This window comes from Peromyscus eremicus, chromosome 19 (genome assembly GCF_949786415.1).
Source record: "Peromyscus eremicus chromosome 19, PerEre_H2_v1, whole genome shotgun sequence".
Classification (NCBI taxonomy): Eukaryota; Metazoa; Chordata; class Mammalia; order Rodentia; family Cricetidae; genus Peromyscus; species Peromyscus eremicus.
Genome location: NC_081435.1, coordinates 23,627,173 through 23,647,242, shown reverse-complemented (window position 1 = coordinate 23,647,242; position 20,070 = coordinate 23,627,173). Strand labels below are relative to the sequence as shown.

At 43.1% G+C, this 20,070-nt stretch overlaps 1 protein-coding gene and 1 long non-coding RNA gene across 9 annotated transcripts in view; one reads left to right on the top strand and one right to left on the bottom strand.

The window, feature by feature from the left end:
• Brd8 (bromodomain containing 8) overlaps positions 1-20,070 on the top strand; it is a 47,088-nt gene that overhangs the window by 26,440 nt on the left and 578 nt on the right. For 6 of the 8 annotated variants that reach the window (XM_059245939.1, XM_059245935.1, XM_059245941.1 and 3 more), the window contains 5 exons: positions 558-842; positions 4,910-5,067; positions 11,779-11,868; positions 13,184-13,252; positions 19,535-19,712. In XM_059245939.1, the coding sequence (XP_059101922.1) occupies positions 558-842; positions 4,910-5,067; positions 11,779-11,868; positions 13,184-13,252; positions 19,535-19,712 (780 nt within the window). Of the gene's footprint in view, positions 1-557; positions 843-4,909; positions 5,068-8,279; positions 8,512-11,778; positions 11,869-13,183; positions 13,253-19,534; positions 19,713-20,070 lie in introns of those variants that run through there. The other 2 variants (XM_059245937.1, XM_059245938.1) reach the window with 2 other exon arrangements.
• LOC131895498 (uncharacterized) lies at positions 370-19,596 on the bottom strand. The gene is made up of 5 exons (XR_009375199.1): positions 19,447-19,596; positions 13,080-13,206; positions 11,190-11,310; positions 1,703-1,823; positions 370-719 (listed from the first exon to the last, which is right to left on the bottom strand). It is a non-coding gene; the product is annotated as an uncharacterized LOC131895498 (long non-coding RNA).

The window sequence follows — 20,070 nt, the reverse complement described above, 5'->3', positions numbered from 1 at the left end:
TATTCACATATTTGCACACACATGGCATTTATACACACACCACGTAACAATAATAAAATTTCCAAATGAATGAATGAATAAAAAAGTGTTTGTTTTTATTCTGACAGTCAGATATGACCAGAAGGATGCCAAAGGTAACCATGATTGTTTTGAAACTAATGGTTAATAAGTTCATATAGATTAAAATGTGTATACACTGAAGAAAATCTTTTTATCCTCAAGTTTATTGCCTTGTGGTTGAGTTCATGGACAATTTGTGATAAAGCAAGTCTGTTAAGGCAGGTATGCTCCAATCCCCACCCCGTTTTTGGAGATGAAGATCTCCAAGTTTAAAAATGGGATAACACAAACATGAAGCTTTTTTTTTTTTTAATCCAAAAGATAAAAATTTCATCTAATGTATCCCTTTAGCTGGCTCTTATGCCTCCTAATGAATAGAAATTTCTGGACTCTTTCTATGAACTTGAAAGATAGGGGTGTATTGAGAGTGTTTATTTGAATTAATTTGTTTTGTTTTTATTTGCGTTAATTTAATGCATTTTTCTATATGTTTACAGATGGGGTGTGAGTGGGTTTGGTTGGATTCTGGACAAGACTATCCCGATGACTCTGAGCTGAGCAATGACTACAGATCCCTCTTCAGCTCCTGGGACTCCAGTCTGGACCTTGATGTGGGCAGCTGGAGGGAAACTGAGGCTCCAGATGCAGAGGCTGAAGACCTAGAGGAAAGCAGCCCAGAGAGAGAATCTAGTGAGTTTCTTATGGAAGATGTCGAGAGTGAAGAACCTCAGGAGGAGGCGGAGCAAGGCAGCAGCCAGAACCTCCTCCACTCCCTGTCTGAGGTAAGGGGAAGCTATTATTGCCGTAGCTGGAAAGACCACACTTCTTTCCCCTCTCTCTCCCCATTCCCCTCCCCTCCCCTTCTCTTTCCCTTCCTTTTGAGATGGCTCTGACTACTTAGTCCTGGGAACTCGGCTTCCCAAGGGCTGCCATTCCCAGGTGTGCACCACCCTGTCCCCCCAGCTTTTACCAAACGCTTCCCTTGCATAGTCCTACTACTGTTAGGAGTTTACTGAAACAGAGGCTCAGGGCCTAAAGAGAGGAGTCAGTGGTTGAGAGCACCTGCTGCTCTTGCAGATGCCTGGGGTTTGGTTCCCAGCACCTACATCAGGCAGCTCACAACTGCCTGTAACTCCAGTTCCAGGAGATCAATACCCTCTTCTGACCTCTTTGGATACCCACATACATGTGTCCTATGCTCAGAAACATGCACACATATATGTAAATAAAATTAAAAACCTTTTTTTTTTTGTATGTATGTTTGTTTGTTTCTTTGAGACAGGGTCTCACTCTGCAGCTTTGGCTGTCCTGGAACTCACTATGTAGACTAGGTTAGCCTCAAACAGATCTGCCTGCCTCTGTCTCCTGAGTGCTGAGGTTAAAAGCATGTACCACCACTCCCAGCAAATAAAAATAAATCTTTAAAAAATAAAAACAAAATACAAGTTCCAATATGGCAGTGGCTGGTTGATTGTTATGCCCTCAGCACTTGGTGCTGATGTAGAATATGGGACAAATTTGAAGTTGGCAATGGAGTGTCCTAAATCCACATCTTTAGCCCCCTAGGTCTTAGGAAGTAGAATTTTTCTATGCAGGGCTGCCTTATGATGAGTATTCTTGCCATTTGTTCAAGTGTCATTACCTTGGTTAAGGGCTGAGGACCAACAGATTGGAACAGTGAATTTATATTTATTCTGCAGCTGAAAATATTCAAGAGAATGTACATCAAGTTCAGCAAGTATCTACTTCAAATATCGCCACTTCTGTAGAAGAAAAAAATTTTAAGTTTTTTAGACAACTACTTCCAATTAATCACAATTGGCACTTGAGATTAAAAATTATACCATAATCAAAAAGAGCCAAGAACTATGTCTACATGTTCACCATAATGACCCGAGCAACTAACCCAGTACCTTTGATAAAATTTAATTGAATGATCAAGTGGGTTAAATCTAGTTGCCATCTTAGACATCATGCTGACAGTGCGAGCATGTGGCATCACTGAGGTATGGATGCTGTTTTCCGCTGCTGTTCCAGTGCATCTAAAAATAAACTTTGATTGCAGGTGGCTTATTTAATGGAGCCATTGTGCATTAGCAGCAAAGAATCAAGGGAAAACTGTTGCCCTTCCTCTGGTTGGTACCAGGCAACAGGAGAGGAGGGAAATGGAAACTACCAACGTGAAAGAGGAGCCCTGCAGACAGACTGAAGAGCTTGTAGCCAGGCTAGACTCAGTGGCTTGAAAGAAGCTACTGAGAGAATATGGAAAGCCAGCGGCAGCTCCAGCCCCCACACATACTATACCATGGGGGGGGGGGGGCTACCTACAGAGAGTGAAGAGGTAAACAGTTTCAATCACCTGGTCTTCCCAGGGTAGTGGAACAGAGTGGCTACAACACATATCCTACTCCAGAGTTAGTTAAACTTCTTGGGTCCAAAGCACCATGTGATCTATAGTATGTTACTGGATATTCAGAACCCCTGTTTTCTCTGCTCCACACAGATTAAATAGTGTTCTTCTTTAAAGATCTTATGGTGAGATTTAAATGCAAGAATTCAGCCAGAGTCGGGTGGTGGTAGCACACGCCTTTAATCCCAGCACTCAGGGAGGCATGAGCCAGGTGGATCTCTGTGAGTTCGAGGGCCAGCCTGGTCTACAGAGCAAGATCCAGGACAGGCACCAAAACTACACAGAGAAACCCTGTCTCAAAAAACAAGAATTCAGCCAGACATTGTAGCACACCCTTGTAATCCCAGCACTTGGAAGGCAAAGGCAGGAGGATCAGAAATTCAAGGCCATCCTTGGCTGCACAACGAATTTGAAATCAGCGTGGGCTATAAGACACCCTAAACAGGGCTAGGGGTGAGCTAATTGGTAGATTGCTTGCTTAGCATGCATAACGCCTTGAGTTGGATCCCCAGCTCCAAATAAGCAGAGTGTAACAATGCACATGTGTGATTCCCAGCAGTCAAGAGGTAGCAGCAGGAAGATCAGAATTTTGAGGTTATCCTCAGCCGCATCTAAGTCCAGCCTGAGGTAAATGAGACTGGGTTGCAAACAAAGGAGACCACTGAGTGGAGTTCAGGGATGCACACAGCCAGCCACTCAGGAGGCTGAGGTACAAGGACCATTTGACCTTGGGGGTTGAGATCTGCCTGGGCAAGACAGTAAGACCTGTCTCAAACACAATAAATAGCTAAATCGGAAAATGAGATGCTTAGCAGCTAATGGTGTTCACTACCAAGTCTGAAGACTCAGATTCAGTCCCCAGAACCCACATACTGGAAGGAGGAAACTGATTGCTGAAAGTTGTCCTCTGATTTCCACGTATGCTCGTGTGTGTGTGTGTGTGTGTGTGTGTGTGTGTGTGTGTGTGTGTGTACAAATAAACATAATTAAAAGCTAAAAATAGCTGGGCGGTGGTGCACACTTTTAAAATACAAGTAGTGGCACACGCCTTTAATCCCAGCACTCCAGAGGCAGAGCCAGGTGGATCTCTGTGAGTTCAAGTCCAGCCTGGGCTACCAAGTGAGATCCAGGACAGGCACCAAAGGTACACAGAGAAACCCTGTCTAGAAAAACAAAACAAAACAAAAAAAACCCCAAACAAAAAAAACTAAAAATAAATAGGGAAATAAAAAGATAGCTCATGTCAAGTACAATGCATGGCTCATAATTATTATTATCAGGTGGTGGTGGCTCACATCAGCACTCTGGAGGCAGAGGCAGGTGGATCTCTGTTCAAGGCCAGCCTGGTCTACAGAATGAGTTCAAGGACAGCCAGGACTACACAGAGAAACCCTGCCTCGAAAAACTAAAGAAAGATTGTTACATAGATGGGAGTTATCTCCTCCTGTTTGATCCCAGCCACAGCCGTCTCTGTTCTTATGTCCTCAGTGTGTAACGCCAAACAGGTAGAACAAGAGTCAGAGGAGGATTTTCAGCAGATGAGAACCACAGCAGGAAATACACCTTCCAGAGTGAAAGTCTGAGCTAAGGGGCAACAGCCAGCTGCCTCTAGTCTTAGAAGTCTTCTTCTCCCATTTTAACCTCATAGCCTCATGCTGGGACAGTAGGGGTGGTCTCTTTCCTGGAATAGACAGAGGGTTTCTTAGAGGTGTCTTTACCCATGATTTAGTTTGTAACAACTAGATGCACTAAATGTGAGAGTATACAGAAAGGTAGAACTACCTATGGTTGAAAAAGTTAGTAGGGAGAGGGCAGTGATACTCTGCTTGTACTTATCAGGAAGTGTCCATCCACAGGCATTGACTAGAGCCTGCTGAGGCCCATGGTAGTTTCTCTTTTCCTGGTGGGGACAGAGCCCAGAGCTTCAAGCATGCTAGTCAAACACTTTACTGAGCTACAGCCCAGTTAGCCGCGTCACACCCAACTCCAAGCCCTCTTATTTAGCTTTCCCACTGTTCCCAAACTTGCCATTTTTATCCTAACATTTGTTTTAGCCTTAACATAATCAGTACATTTGGAATCTCACTGTTAATATTATCTGGCCAGCTATAATAGCTAACTTTAAGACCGCAGGTAATGGTAAAGGATTGTTTTTTTTTTTTTTTTTGGTTTGTTTATTTGTTTCCCTACAGAGGTCAACATCAAATTTAGAATTAAGTACACTGTTTCATTTTGGGGACATCTTTAAATTGTTCGGGTTATCAATAAACTTTATCGGTTTGTCTAACAAGGTCACCTTGTTCTAGTTTTTCTGGTGCTGTATAGAATTGGCTTCTTCTCACCTTGAGGTCTGCCTTCGCCTTCACTTACTCTGTGTAAGTCAGGTTATGGTGCAGCTAGGGTAGCTCTAAAGTTCCCTGTGCTTCTTGGATTTCCCAGGGGGAGGCTCAGCAAGACTCCAAAGAGGAGGACCAGGCTGAAGGGGATGCTTCAGATGTGGAAGACCAGCCCCCTTTAGGTGACTATGATGATGGCGTGGGCATTCAGGAAACTCCTCTGGTGGATATCCTTTACAACTGTACCAACTCCTCACAACTGTAAGTATAGGGCTGGGGTGTGACTGAATGGTAGAGTGCTTGATTAGCATACTCAGGATACTGAATGTGATCCCCAGCGTGGCTAGGACCTCTAAGCATAGGTCTCCATCCGTGATTGTTAGGATTCATACTTTTATTTACTTCTCTTGGTAGTTACTTGAATCTGTTACCATGAAATGAATTATTTTATAAGGTTTTAAAGAAGTTACAGGTGGAAAACACTAAGAATAGTTTTTTGAACAAGGTGCTCAATATGTCACCAAAGCTAGCCTGACTTCTGAGCTCAGGTTAAATTTTTAACATACTATAAATAGAAGTTTACAAGCCTGTTGGAGCTGGAGAGATGGCTCAGTGGTTAAGAGTGCTTGCTGCTTTTGCAGAGGACTTGGATTCAGTTATTGGCACCTGTCTGGTGGCTCACAACTGCCTATAACTCCATTTTCATGGGAACTGACACCCACTTCTGGCCTTGTTAAGTACCAGGCACATACTCAGTGCTAATATATACATGCAAGCAAAACACTTATGCACACAAAATTAAATAAACCTTAAAAACAACAAACAGCCTGTTTTGTTGATATTAAGAGCGCCTTCATGGATGAGGATGTAGCTCAGTGATAGAACGCTTGCTTAGTAGATGAAAAGCCCTAGGTTCAATCTCCAGCATTGGGAAAAAGAGGGGGAAAAGAGTCTCTATCATACATAAACCTTCTTAATAACTACTAGTTTGATTTACTAAGGAAATGATGCTCAGTAATCTACTATTATACAAACTAGACCTTTTTAAAAACTACTGAAACAGGGCCAGGAGTGCATGCCTGTGCTCTCACACTCGGGAGGCAGAGGCAGGAAGACTTTGCTTCAAGTTCAAGGCCAGCATGGTCTACTTAGTTTCAGGACAGCCAGAGCTACAGAGCAAAACTCTGTCTCCAAAAATACATATTTTTAAAAATTATTATGTTTTTCTCCCCAAGACAGGGTCTCATGTAGCCCAGGCTAGCTTCAAATTAGCTATGTAGTTGAGGATACCTTGAACTATTGATCCTCTTATTTCTATCTTCCAAGTACTAGGATTATAAATCTAAGCCATCATGCCTGGCTCTTTAAGATTAAAGTTTATGTTCTCCCTTTGTCTTGCATGTATCTTGGGAAATTGTTAATATAATTGTCTTATTTTTATAGCTAACTGAAGGACTAAAGACCATATTTTATCTATCTATTTATTTGAAATATGGTCTTACTAGGGAGCTCCTGTGAGCCTGTGCCTTGTAATGCTCCTGCCTCTGACTCCTGAGTACTGGGATTACAGATATGCTCCACCATGTCCTCCTTAGACTGTTTTTGGAAAGCAAAAAATAGTGAAGTATGTTGGTACAGACAGACTGTAATCTTAGCACTCTTGGAGGCTGATGCTCCTGAACTACATAATGAACCTGGTTTTACGTGATGTTATTACTGGGGAAATTCTAGCAAACATCTACTTACCTCAACAGGGAACTGATCACAGACCAAAGTAATGATACCACCAAAGTCCACCTTGGTGAACTAATGAGTTTATTAGGGTAATTTACAGGAATATAGGTGAGAGGTTACTTACTGGAGAATGAATATCTCAAAGGCATCTGTATCACTGAAAGCCCAACCCATCATGGTAACATCTCACAAAAGCTGAAATCTTGGATCCCTCTGTACAACTTGTAGGCAGCTCAATAGATTGGAGAGTCTCCTTAGAAGTCCTTACTATTTATATAACTTTGGCAGGAGAGGAGCCTGTGAATCTTCTCAGTTTCAGGGACTTCCTGAGACTTGCCAGTTGTTTGCTTCCTGATCTTAATGAGCCTCCTAATGAGTTAAAAAGGAAGTCCTTTTAGAACTTCCTGAGTCTTTTTCTTTGTTTTATCTTGTTTTAAGACAAAGAATCAAACCTGGCTGTCCTAGAACACGATATGTAGACCAGGCTGAAACTCACAGAGATCCACCTGTCTCTGCCTCCCAAGTGTTGGGATTAAAGGCATGTGCCAACATGCCTGATAACTTCCTGAGTCTTTAAGAAGTTTCATTTCAAAATGGAATGTTCCAGCTCAGAGAAAATTGCATATATGAACAGAACAGAACAGAATATCAGTAATGATATCTGCTTGACCAAATATCTTTTTTTTGTTTATTTGTGTTTGAACTAGGGTCTCATGGAACCCAGGCTGGCCTAGAACTCAATATGTAGCTGAGAGTAATCTTAAACTTCTGATCTTCCTGCCTCTACCCCCTAAGTGAGGTTACAGGCTTGGCCAGTTATTTTAAGGGGAAATAGAAAGCTGAATTCTTATGTTAAAGCAGAAGTTTCAAACTCCTTTAAAAAACAGCCCCATATCTGGGCTTGGTGCCTCACATCTATAATCCCAGAGCTCATGAGTTCCCTGGTTGCCCTAATAAGTTCCAGTCTGGCTACAAAGTGAAGCCCTCTGTCAGACAATAACACAACAACAGTCCCTGGAGAGGGAAGGTGGAGGTAGACCCCAAAGAGAGCCCGTTGATAGAGCTCTTGGCTAGTATACTCAAGGCCTATGTTCTAGCATTGGAAAACAGAAACAGACAGAACAGGTGTTCTCCGGGCTCTTTTCTGTCTCCTGCTGAAGTCTGCACTGACGAGGCCAGGAGACAGCCTCTGGGTTCTGGTCCTGCTATGCTGTACTAGCCACTCCCTTGCTTTACTCTCATTTATGTTGGCTGGTATTTGTCTCCATATGGATAAAATAAAGGTAAGACAGATTCTTAAAGTATGCGTAGTTGGTTAATTATGAGGTTACAAAACCTACCACAGCACATATAGTGGATATATTAAGTCTTTATTATGAGGATGTATCAGTGAAGTTCTACAACGTAGTACAAAAGAGCTATTGTTAATCTAGTCTGAGTGATCCGAAACTTAAGGCACGATGCTGCTATAACAAACCTCCCATCCACCTTCCTAATGACCACTCATTGGGATGGACACACACACACACACACACACACACACACACACACACACACACGGAAATAGAAGTGAGGCTAACTGGGAAAAGGAAGGAGATTAAAAGGAGTTGAAGGAGGACAAGAGATGGTAAGGGGTGGTGAATTTGATTGAAATCTATTAATGTGCGTGTATGACAATGTAATGAAATCCATTATTATGTATAATTAATATATGCTAATAAAAACATTAAATAAAATAGGAATGGCTGGAGAGATGGCTCAGCAGTTAAGAACACTTGCTACTCTTGCAGAAGACCCAAGTTCGTTTCCCAGCACCCATATCCGGAGGCTCACAACCATCTGTACCTCAGCTCCAGGGAATCTGACACCCTCTTCTGGCCTCCTCTGGCACTGCACTCATGTACACAGAAACACACAGAATTACAAAACAAAAATAAAATCTTAAAAAATAAATAAAATAGGAAAAAAGAAAAGAAATTTGTTTTGTGCTTTAAATGTCTTATTTGGATAGGGTTCTGTAAATAATAGCATTTAAGGATAAGTTGAGTAAAGATCATAGTAAAATTATATGATTTGGTGGTATGTGATTTAGATCCAGGTGAGGCCAGGTGTGGTAGTGCATGTCTTTAATCCCAGCACTCAGGATACAGAGGCATGTGGATCTCCGTGAGTTCAAGGCCAGCCTAGTTTACACAGCAAGTTCACATCCAGGGATACATAGTGAGACCATATCTCAAAATAAATAAGTAAATAAATGATTTACAAGTGCCTGGAGAGATGGACCAGCAGTTATAAATACTTACTGCTCTTGTAGAGGACTAGGGTTCAGTTCTCAGCACCCATATGGTGGTTCAAAACCTTCTGTAACTCCAATTTCAGGGCATCCAATGCCCTCTTCTGACCTCCATAGGTTCCAGGTACACACGTAGTACACATACATACATGCAGTCAAAACATTTATACATATCAAATAAAAATGAATCTAAAAATGGACTCTAGATATAGTTGAAATAATACATGTGAAAATAAATAGTTATGTGGAGGTATTAAAACTGAGCAGATAATAGGAATTATAGTTTCACATGGATTTATACCATCTGGTATACAACGCAAAATGAGAATATGACATTCTTTTTTTCCTGAGACAGGGTCTCATGTAGCCCAGGCTGGCCTTGAATTCACTGTGTAGTCAAGGATGATGAAGTTCTGATCTTCCAGTTTCTATCTCCCAAGTGCTAGAATTACAGATGTGCCACCATGCCTGATTTAGAGAATTTGGAAATCTGAGTGTTAAGACAATCTCTTTCAAGGGAATAATACAGTATATAATGTAGAACATGTAACATATCATTTAACTTTGGAGTAAGCAGAAAGTCTTTTTTTTTTTTTTTTTTTTTTTTTTTTTTTTGGTTTTTCGAGACAGGGTTTCTCTGTGTAGCTTTGTGCCTTTCCTGGAACTCACTTGGTAGCCCAGGCTGGCCTCGAACTCACAGAGATCCGCCTGGCTCTGCCTCCCGAGTGCTGGGATTAAAGGCGTGCGCCACCACCGCCCGAGAAAGTCTTTATTTATATCTTTTTCTTTTGTTTGTTTGTTTGTTTTTCGAGATAGAGTTTCTCTGTGTAGCCCTGGCTGTCCTGGAACTCACTCTGTAGACCAGGCTGGCCTCAAACTCAGAGATTTGCCTGTCTCTGTCTCCTGAGTGCTGGGATTAAAGGTGTTTGCCACCACCGCCTGGCTCAACAGAAAACTGTACAACTGGGAAAATTATAAGGTGAGATAAAATATCGAGCTGTTGTATCTCAAAAGAAAAGCAAAATAAAATAAGACGATTCAGTGCAGGACAGGCCGTATCACGAGGAGAAATGAATCTTTAATAAGTAGTTTTAAAGATTATGGTAGCTACGAATAAAGTTCAATGTAGAGGGCTTGCTTGCCCAGCCCACAAGAAGCCCCAGGATCAAAACACAAGCAAACAAACGTGAAGAATGAGGGTTGGAGAGAGGGCTCAGTGTGTAAGACACTAGCTGCCGACCTGTTGACTTGGGTTCAGTCCCCGGGCCCACATGGTGGGAGAAGAGGGCCAAATCCTGCTGTTGTCCTCTGACCTCCATATGTATCCGGGCACCATGGTGCCCACCTGTGTGCACACACACACACACACACACACACACACACACACACACACACACACGCTATAACGAAGACAGCTAAGATTACTATGCGAAGGAAGGCTGAGGGGATATTGACTAGCATGCAGGAGGGCTTAAGTTTAATCTCCAGAACAGGGAGAAAAAAGAAAAAGTTCAGTTAGGAGACAGTTTGCATCCAGAACCAGTCTAGGGCAGATGGGCCCACTTCAGAACGTTAGAATGGAAAGCAGGGGGTGGCCATTATCAAGAAGTTGATAAGGGGAATGACATATTTCTTCTGTGTAAAGCAGCTACTCACAGCCTGATACAGGTAGGGATCCCCAGCTGCCAACAGGTTTCTAGGTACATTGTTCAGAGAGGAGTGTGTATGCATAGTGTGTTCAGGTAAGGGTCTTAGGCTACCAAGTGCATTCCTAGAAAAGGAGTGGTATGTGTATAGCCCAAAGAAATGAACTTCCAGATAGCTAAGCTTGCCTGCCTCTAATGAGGCATACAGGGGAGAGTGAAAAGGAAAAATATTTGCTATCTAGCATTCAAATAAAACATAAGAGAATTCATTGATATGCCAGGAAGAAATTAATAGTATCTACTACGTGTCTGGTAGTTCTAGGTACTTAGGAAGGAACACTGAGGTGGAGTCTCATGCAGCCCAGATTGGCCTCCAGCTCATTATGTAGCCTTTAACCTCTGATCTTCCTCCTCCTGCTTCCAAAGTACTGAGTTATAGGTGTGCACCATTAGGCCCACTTCAGACTGTTGAATAGATAGTTCTGTAGAATCACAGGTACAAACCAGAAGTGACCTGTAATCCCAGCATTTGGGAAGCTGGAGGCTGAACAGTGTAAAGCCATCTTGGGCTAAACACAGATTTTCAGAATAGTCTTTACTACATAGCTGACCCTGCTTCCAACACCAGGGTGTGGGTGGGGGAAGGGAAAAGGGAAAAAGGACAAGCAGGCTCATATTGTAGTATACTTTATAAAACAGTGACCACTTACCCAGCATGGTGGCATCAGCCTATAACTCAAGTGTTCTGGAATATGGAGAAAGGAGAATCAGGAGTTCAGGGTCATCTTCAGTTACGTAGCTAGTTCAAAGCCAGCTGGTCTACATGAAACCCTGTCTCAAAAGAAAAAAAAAGAGAAATATAAAACAAAGTTAACCACTTCATTGGGTGGTAGTGATACAGTTTATCGTGGCTGGAGAGGATAGCTCAGCAGTTAATAGCCCTTACTGCTTTTGTAGAAGACCTTGGTTCAATTCCCAGCACCCATCTCGGGCAGCTCACAACCACCTGCAATTCCAGTACCAAGGGCACCCAATGTCTCTGGCCTCCACAGGCACCAGTTCATTCTTGGTACACATAAATTCACACAGGCACACTCAGAGACACATAAAAGAAAAAAAATGTTAAACATATACTTTACTATCCCTTATAAGAGTATTAAGTACGTTTTCATACCTATGATATATTCCTGCAAGTGTTGAATTAGGAGCACTGTGCCTTGGGAAAGCCTCATTACCCATCTAGTGGGACACAGTACTACTTATGAAGCGACTGTCTCTTTTCTGTCATATATCCTGTAGGAATGACCTAAGCCAAGGTGATCCTACTCAGGATCATTTCCTATTTAAGAAGACTCTTTTGCAAGTCTGGAAGATGATTGCCAGTCACAGGTAGGTTTCCAACGTGAGATTATCTCCAGAACCAAAACACGTACTTGGATATGAACACAGAAGGGGATATGTTCCTCCTTCATACAAGCCATAACTGGAGTGGGAGTGTGGGTCTGCGACTCAGCTGCTGTTGTGCCTGCCCAGCATGCAGAAAGTTCTAGGTTTCATCGGAACATAGCGAACACTGGCTAGGGCCTAACATGCCTGTTATCCTAGCCTTAGGGAGATGGAAGAAGGATGATCACAAGTCGAAAGGCATTCTAGTTTGAGACAGGCCTAGGCTGTAGGAGACTGTCTCAAAACAAAGAGGCCCCCAAACTAATAACGAAGCCATGGGTGAGACCTATCGCTGTTTTATTAGTCTATAAGGAGTCGTTGCTGTGCTATTTCAATTGTCTTTAGGAATTTATTCCTAATACTTGATATTTTTGTACTTCAGATGTAGATGCCTCCTTCCCATGTGGTGGCTTTTCCTTTCCACAGTAGTAGATGCTCAGAGCTATGGGTGTGGCTCAGGTGGGAGAATGCTCACCTAGCATGTATGAAGCTCTAGACTTACTGCCCAGTGTTACATATACCTGTCAGGTCTGGTGGTGCACACCCATCAAGGCAGGAGAATCACAACTACATGTTCATCCTTAGCTGAATAGCAAGTTTGAGGCTAGCCTGAGCTATGTGACACCCTGCCTCAAAACAAACAAATGGTTAGCGAGAGCTCAGCAGGTAAGAACACCTGCTGCTTTTGCAGAGGACATGGATGGACTCAGTTCCCAGCGCCCACACAGTGGCTCACAACTATCTGTAACTCAAGTGCCAAGGCATCAGGTGCCCTCTTCTGGCTTCTGTGGGCACTGCACACATGTGATGCACCTATGTATGTGGAGGCAAAACATTCATACACATAAAATGAAAATAAATACTTTTAAAAGGAAAAGAAAAAAACCTAGAGTCTTGGAAACCTTGAACAAATTTTTGAGTCCTTAACTAAAAGAGATTATGATAATAGTTAAAATATTTTACAGGTTGAGTTCCCCCTCCCTAACTTTCTTGCTGTTTAGGGAGGTCAACAAAAAGCCATATGCTGTTGGTTTGTTTTTGCTCTGTAGCCTGGCTGGCCTAGAACCAGAACTCAATATGTAGTCAAGACAGGCCTTCCACTCTTGGTGATCCTCCAGTCTCAGTGTCCTTAGTACTATGATGAACCACTATACCTCATTTACACTGTAGTTTGAAGTATTCTTGTTATGAGCCACCCTTCTCCTTTAGAGTGATCCGCCAGGGTTTCTTTATCCTCTTTGGGTTTATTTCTTAACAGGTTCAGCAGTCCATTTCTGAAGCCTGTGTCAGAAAAGCAGGCCCCAGGATACAAGGATGTGGTGAAAAGGTCAGTAGGAGAGGGACTAAGAGTGTGGTTGGTTGCTGTTTTATTTTTTGAGACAGTGTCTCATGTAGCCTAGGCTAACTTCAAACTGGCCAGATAGCTAGATAGCTGAGGACGACCTTGAACTTCTGACCCTCCTGACTCCCAATTCCCAAGTTCTGGGGTTACAGACATGGACTACTATGCCCATTTTTTGTGGTGCTGAAGATAAAACCTGGGCTTAGTGCATGCTGGGCGGCACTCTCCAGCTGTGTGCCTTCCTAGCCTGGTCATTGCTTTTTCTTTTGTTCCTTTGTTTTGCTCTGTGGATTGCCTGTAGCCCAGACTGGTCTCAAATGGTTGAAGCTGACCTTAAATTCCTAATCCTTCTGCCTCTCTCTCTGAAGTGCTGGGATTACAGGCCTGAGCCAGGCCCTTGTTGCTTTTATGTCTATCTTTTCATTCTTTATTTCCCATCTACTAGACTATATATCTTATTTACAGTACTCAAAAACTCAAGATATATTCTACAGCCAATCTAAGCCAGTTTAGTGTAAAAATTGTTTTTGACATTTAAGTGGGAAAACAAAAAAAACATAAAAGCTTAAGTTGTTTATCTAAGAAAATGTTTTAAGGTCTAAAAAGATATTTTTTGGATGGTAATACAAGTTATGATAGAAAGTGGTTTAGGTATAAAACTTTGGACTCATCAAGATAGGATAGATAATGGAGTATTTTCTCTGAATTTGCCTAATACAAATGGACTAGACATTGTGAATATTAAAAAAAATAATAAATATAAAAAAATGGTTTTTGATATGCTTTCTACTCCCTGCCTCAATATTACCTAGATTGGTTTAGAACTTGTGGGTTCAAGTGACCTTCCCATTTCTGCTGCTCTGTTAACTGAGACCACAGGTTTTTGAGACAGTCTCATGTGCCCCAGGATGGCCTCAAACTTAGCTGAAGATGATCTTGAAGTCTCCAGCTTCCTGCCTCTACCTCTAGAGTATGGAATTACAGGTGTTATTATTATTATTATTATTTGTTTTGTTTTAAATTTTGTTTGCCATTTATCTCAGTTTGGTTGCTAACTGGAGATGTTTCTGCCTCAGTCTACTAACTGCCTAGTGCTACAGTTACATATGTGCACCCATCCCTGGTCCTTCTTGAAGAAAACTTTAAGAGGGACCCTGTGTTCATTCAGGCAGTTAGTTTTAGACATGCTAAGATAAAGCTGTTAAATGGAAATTCAAAAACATTGTTGGGTGCTGTGTTTTGGATGTTAGCATAGTTAATCTAAGATGCTGCCATTATGGAGATGGCCCAGTTGTTAAGAGCATTCAATTGCTCTTGCAGAGGACTCAGATTCAGTTCCCAGTACCCACATGGTGGCTCACAACCATCTGTAACTTTGGAGTTAAAATTCCAGGGGCTCTGACATCTTCTGGCCTCCGCAGGCATGAGATATGCACATGGTGTGTAAGTACCACATAAACAAAGTAAAAATAAATCCAAAACTATTTTAAAATGCTGTCATAAAACAATAGAATCTAAAAGGTTATGAGAAGGATGGTGAATCTCTGTGACTTGAGGCCAGCCTGGTCTACAGAGTGAGTTCCGGGACAGCCAGGGCTACACAGAGAAACCCTGTCTTGAAAAAAAGAAGAAGGAGAAGGAGAAGGAGAAGGAGAAGAAGGAAAGGAAAAGAAGAAAAAAAAAGAAGGAAAAGAAGAAGAAAAGTTCCATAATTTTCCCAAGCAGTACCACCAGCTGCACACCAAGTACTCCAATACCTGAGTCTATGGGAACATTAAAACATTAGTCAGTCCCTGTTCCCATAAGTTCATGGGGACAACTTAGTTACCCTTCTAATAAACATTTAGTCAAACTTCAAAATCCCCATAGTCCCTAACAGTGCCAACACTTCAAAGGTTCAAATTCTCCACCTGAAATATCTAAAACGCAGACCGTCACTCTTCTAATTAATTTGTATGTTTGAGACGGGGATTTACTGTGTGGCTCTAGCTGGCTTGGAACTTGCTATGTAGTCTAGGCTGGCCTTGAACTCCAGAGATCTGATTGCCTCTGCCTCCTGAGTGCTAGGATTAAAGGTGTGTGCCACCACACCTGGTTTTTTTATTTTTTTAATTTATTTAACTTTATTTTATGTGCATTGGTGTGAAGGTGTCAGATCTACTGGAACTGGAGTTATAGATAGTTGTGAGCTGCCATGTGGGAACTGGGAATTGAACCCGGGTCCTCTGGAAGAGCAGCCAGTGCTCCTAACCCCTGAGCCATCTCTCCAGCCCCGCTTTTTAATTTTTTAAAATAGTATTGTTATCATCATTATGATTATGTGTATGTGTGAGCATGTGCACACACACGCTTACATTCATATATGTGCTACAGGTCAGTGGACAACTCTCAGCAGTCAGTTTTCTCCTTCCTCATGGGTTCCAGGAAATGAACTCAGGTTGTCAGGCCTGTACAGCAAGTATGTTCATTTACCTGCAGAGCCATCTTGCCAGCCCATCTCCTAATTGTGACCCCCATCAATAAAAAATGAACTATATACTTCCAATATGCAATGGCACGTGGTGTACATTCCTACTTTAAAAGGGAAGAATGGGAAATAGCAAGGAAGGTTTGGACCAAAGCAAGCCTGAAATCCAGTAGGGCAAACAGCATTCCTGTAGCTCTCTGTTCAGCACCTGGTGCTCTGATGTTGCGCTGCGCTCCGAAAGTTGTGCTGTCTGCATATAGCACAGAGAGATTCTCTCATGGGCCAGCTCCATTCCATGCCTGCATCTGTGTTCAGTGGTGATGTCACGGTCCTGGCACCTCATATCCTGGAGTCTTTATTACAGCCTAGACTCTGTCTTCACAGCCTCACACGAGGGCAGCTCAGCCACTGCTGCAGCTCCAAGGCACCGTGTCGTCTCAGTGCAGAGGAGGAGGTTCCTCTTGAACAATTGAAGGTGTATTATTATCCGCACTCTCCTTGTTCCCAGCTCTAATCTTGCTTGTGCGTCCTTCCTTGACAAGCTTCACAGTTGTTACTTTGCTCCACTTGCTGCTCTTTCCCACTACAGATGATGGAGCAGTGAGCAGTAAGCAGCCTCGTGTTTTCCTGCCTTGAAAGCTCCTCTGCAGACAAAGTAGTCCACGACTTTCTAAGTCAGCCTCCCTCAAGTGCCTAGACATTGCAGAATATCGCCAATTCTTTGCCAGAATAAAACCTGAATGGCCTCCAGCCCAGTTCCCATAGAATCCTTGTTCACCCCGACTCCTCATGAGCCAAGCCCCTACAGTCTGCACTTTTCTCTGCTTCTTTGTCTTACAGACTCCTTCCCAGAAGAGCCTACAAAGTCCTTCTTACAGCAGTTAAGGGCTTTTCTAGGCCAAATTTCCAAGCTCTTTCACTTCCTTCTCCCAAATTAGTTTCAAACACCTAAGAACCTTACAGTCAGACTTACCAGCAATTGCCCCCCTCCTGGTACCAGTTTCTGTCTTAGTTACTTTCTGTTGCTGTGATAAAAATACTCTGGAAAAATCAACTTAGCCAGGTGGTGGTGGCACATGCCTTCAATACCAGCACTCAGGAGGCAGATCTCTGTGAGTCTGAGGCCCGCCTGGTCTACAAAGCGAGTTCTAGGACAGCCAGGACTACACAGAGAAACCTTGTCTCGAAAAACCAAAACAAACAAATCAACTTAGACCTGGGTGTGGTGGTGTACTCTGAGGAGCCAAGGCAAGTGGACCTCTGTGAATTCTGGCCAGCCTGGTCTACATAGAGAGTTCTAGGACAACTAGGGCTACTTTGAGAGATTCTGTCTCAAAAAACAAACAAACACATAAAAAAAACCAACAACCAACAAAAAAGGAACTTAAGAGGTAAAGGTCTTATTTTGGCTTACAGTTCCAGAGGGATACAGTCAGGAAAGAATGATGGCAGGGATAAGAGGCTGGCTGGTCCACAGGAAGCGGAGAGAGAACAGAAAGTATGTGTTCCCTCATGACATACTTCTTCCAGCGGGGCTCTACCTTCTAAAGGTTCCACAACTTTCTCAAGCGGCACATCGGCTGAGGCCCAATTGTTCCAATGCGTGGACTACAGGGGATATTTCACATTCAAACCACAATATTGACATCTCTGATTCTGATGACAAAGGCCAACTGGGTTCTGCAAAGTATGGAGAGTTGCCAGCCTTTCTTACCATCTGGCCTTGGGAGTCTCGGTTCTGTGTATCTGTGTGTAACCCCCTCCAGCCTTTCTTACCGTCTGGCCTTGGGAGTCTTGGTTCTGTGTATCTGTGTGTATTCCTTGTGATAGGGCGTGTGTTTTCACAAGAAGCTTTTCCTCTTTGTCTTCTGGGGCATTTTTTGGAACATTTCTTTTCAAGAGCTTTCCCTTCAACTCTGAAATTTCTTCTCTTTTTCTATTAGGGGTTTCTGGCACAGCAGGAACCTCCTTTTTCTTCTCTTTGGCATCTCCATGGTTATAGCCAGAAAAAAAACCAGCATGTAATCTCTTCAGACCTCAGTTTCTTCATCTGTCAAATGGAGAGCATAATTACTTGTCCTCACTCTGGAAAGTGAGGCAGGAATATCATGAGTTGAAGGTCAGCATAGGCTGTGGCGAGAGAGACCGCCTTCCTGCTTCTGCTCCTCAGGTGCTGGGATGCAAGGGTATGCTACCGTGCCCAGCACAACCCTGACTCAAAAACTGCTAACAGTGGGTCTGGTGTGTCAGCAAGCCTGAGATCCTGACTCCCTGTGACAGTGCAGGAGGACATCGAGTTCAAGGTCTGCCTGGCAATGTCACAAGCTCTTGTCTCTAAAAAGCCAAGAAAGGGCTGGGACAAAGGCTTAATGGGAAGGGACTTGCCTAGTATGTGTGAGGCCTTCCTAGGTCAGTGGTTCTTACCTTCCTAATGCTGCGACCCTGTAACACAGTTCCTCATGTTGCAGGGACCCCAACCATGAAATCATTTTGTTGCTACTTCATAAGTGTAATTTTGCTACTGTTATGAATCATAATGTAGATATCTGATATTCAACCCCTGTGAAAGGGTTGTTGACCCCCAAAGGGGTCTTGACCCACAGGTTGAAAACCACTGCCCTAGGTTCAATACTCAGTGCCTCCCAAATGATGATGATGATGGTAAGTAATACCTACATTGTATGTTTATTGAGAGGATTAACTTACCATAGAATGTGCTCAACAGTGTTTGGCCTTTATAAAGGATCAGTATCTGCAGCTGCTATTTTTATTATTTTATGAAAATTGTTATCTTTGCCACTCTTTCTATTGCTGTGATAAACACCATGACCAAAACCAGCCTGTGGGAGAAAAGGGTTTATTCCATCATCCAGGGAAATCAGGCTGGGAACTCATCAGGAACTTGGAGACAGGAACTGAAGCAGAGGCCATGGAAGGGTACTTCTTACTGGCTTGCTCCTCATGGTTTACTCAGCTTACTTTCTTACAGAACTCAGATGTTGTATGATATTTTGTTTGTGTTCTGACAAATAAAGCTTGCCTGGAGATCAGAGGGCGGAGCTAGCCACTAGTTAACCACAGAGGCCAAGCCGTGGTGGCACACACATTTAATCCCAGAAGTTGGGAGGATTATGCCTTTAATAGGCATACCTAGGGAGGTAGAGACAAGAATGTAAAGTGGGTGGAGACAGGATCTCGGCTGCTCATTCAGTCTGAGGATTCATAGAGATAGGATCTTCCCCTCATTTGGTCTGAGATTTCATAGAGGTAAGAAGTCTCTGGTGGCTGGCTGCTCTGCTTCTCTGATCTCTCAGCGTTCACCCTCCACATCTGAATCCGGGTTTTTGTTTTTAAGACTGATTAGGATCACGCTTCACTCAGGACCATCTGCCCAGGAGTGGCACTAACCCACAGTGGGCTGGACCCTCCCACATCCATCAATTTTAAAAAATGCCCCAGACATGCCCACAAGCCAGTCTAATAGAGACGTTTTCTCAATTGATGTTCCCTCTTCCCAGATGACCCCAGCTTGTGCCAAGTTGACAAAACAAAAACTAAAAACAAAATGAACTAGTGCAGCTTCTGTTTTCACCAAGAACAAGTTCTCAAAGAGCTTGTCATAGACATCACATTTTTTGTCTGTCTGTCTGCCTGCCTGCCTGTCTGTCTGTCTGTTTTGAGACAGTCTTACTCATGCTGGCTTGGAACTCACTGTGTAGCTCAAGCTGTCCTCAAACTCGTGATAACTTCCTGCCTCAGCCTTCAGTTCATCAAGGTTTGATTTCCTCTTGCTCCTGCAGACCCATGGACTTAACAACCCTGAAAAGGAACCTGTCTAAGGGACGCATTCACACCATGGCTGAGTTCCAGCGGGATCTGATGCTGATGTTCCAGAACGCTGTGATGTACAATGACTCTGATCATCACATATACCACATGGCTGTGGAGATGCAGCGCGAAGTCTTGGAGCAGATCCAGGTACTGGACCAGAAAGTGCTTCAGGGACAGGGAATGTAGTCTCTGGAGTCTGGTTTATGACGCCTGTGTGACTAAAGGTGATGTGGAGGTGACCGTGTGTCCTTGGAGCTTGTCTTAGAGATGACTGAAAGATCTTAAGGATTGATGTCCCCTCAGGATTGGGAAGCTCCCTGTCTTCCATGTCTTAGAAGGTCCAGATTTAATACACAGCGGCATGAGGTTATCTGGGAAGGCCAGCAACAAGATGGCAGGGAATGGGCAAGTGATGGGCACTTCTGCTTTCAGAGGCCCCAGTTGTAAAGCTAAAAGCAGGTCAGTGCTGGATCCACTGTCCATGTCTTGGTTACTACAGTTGTTG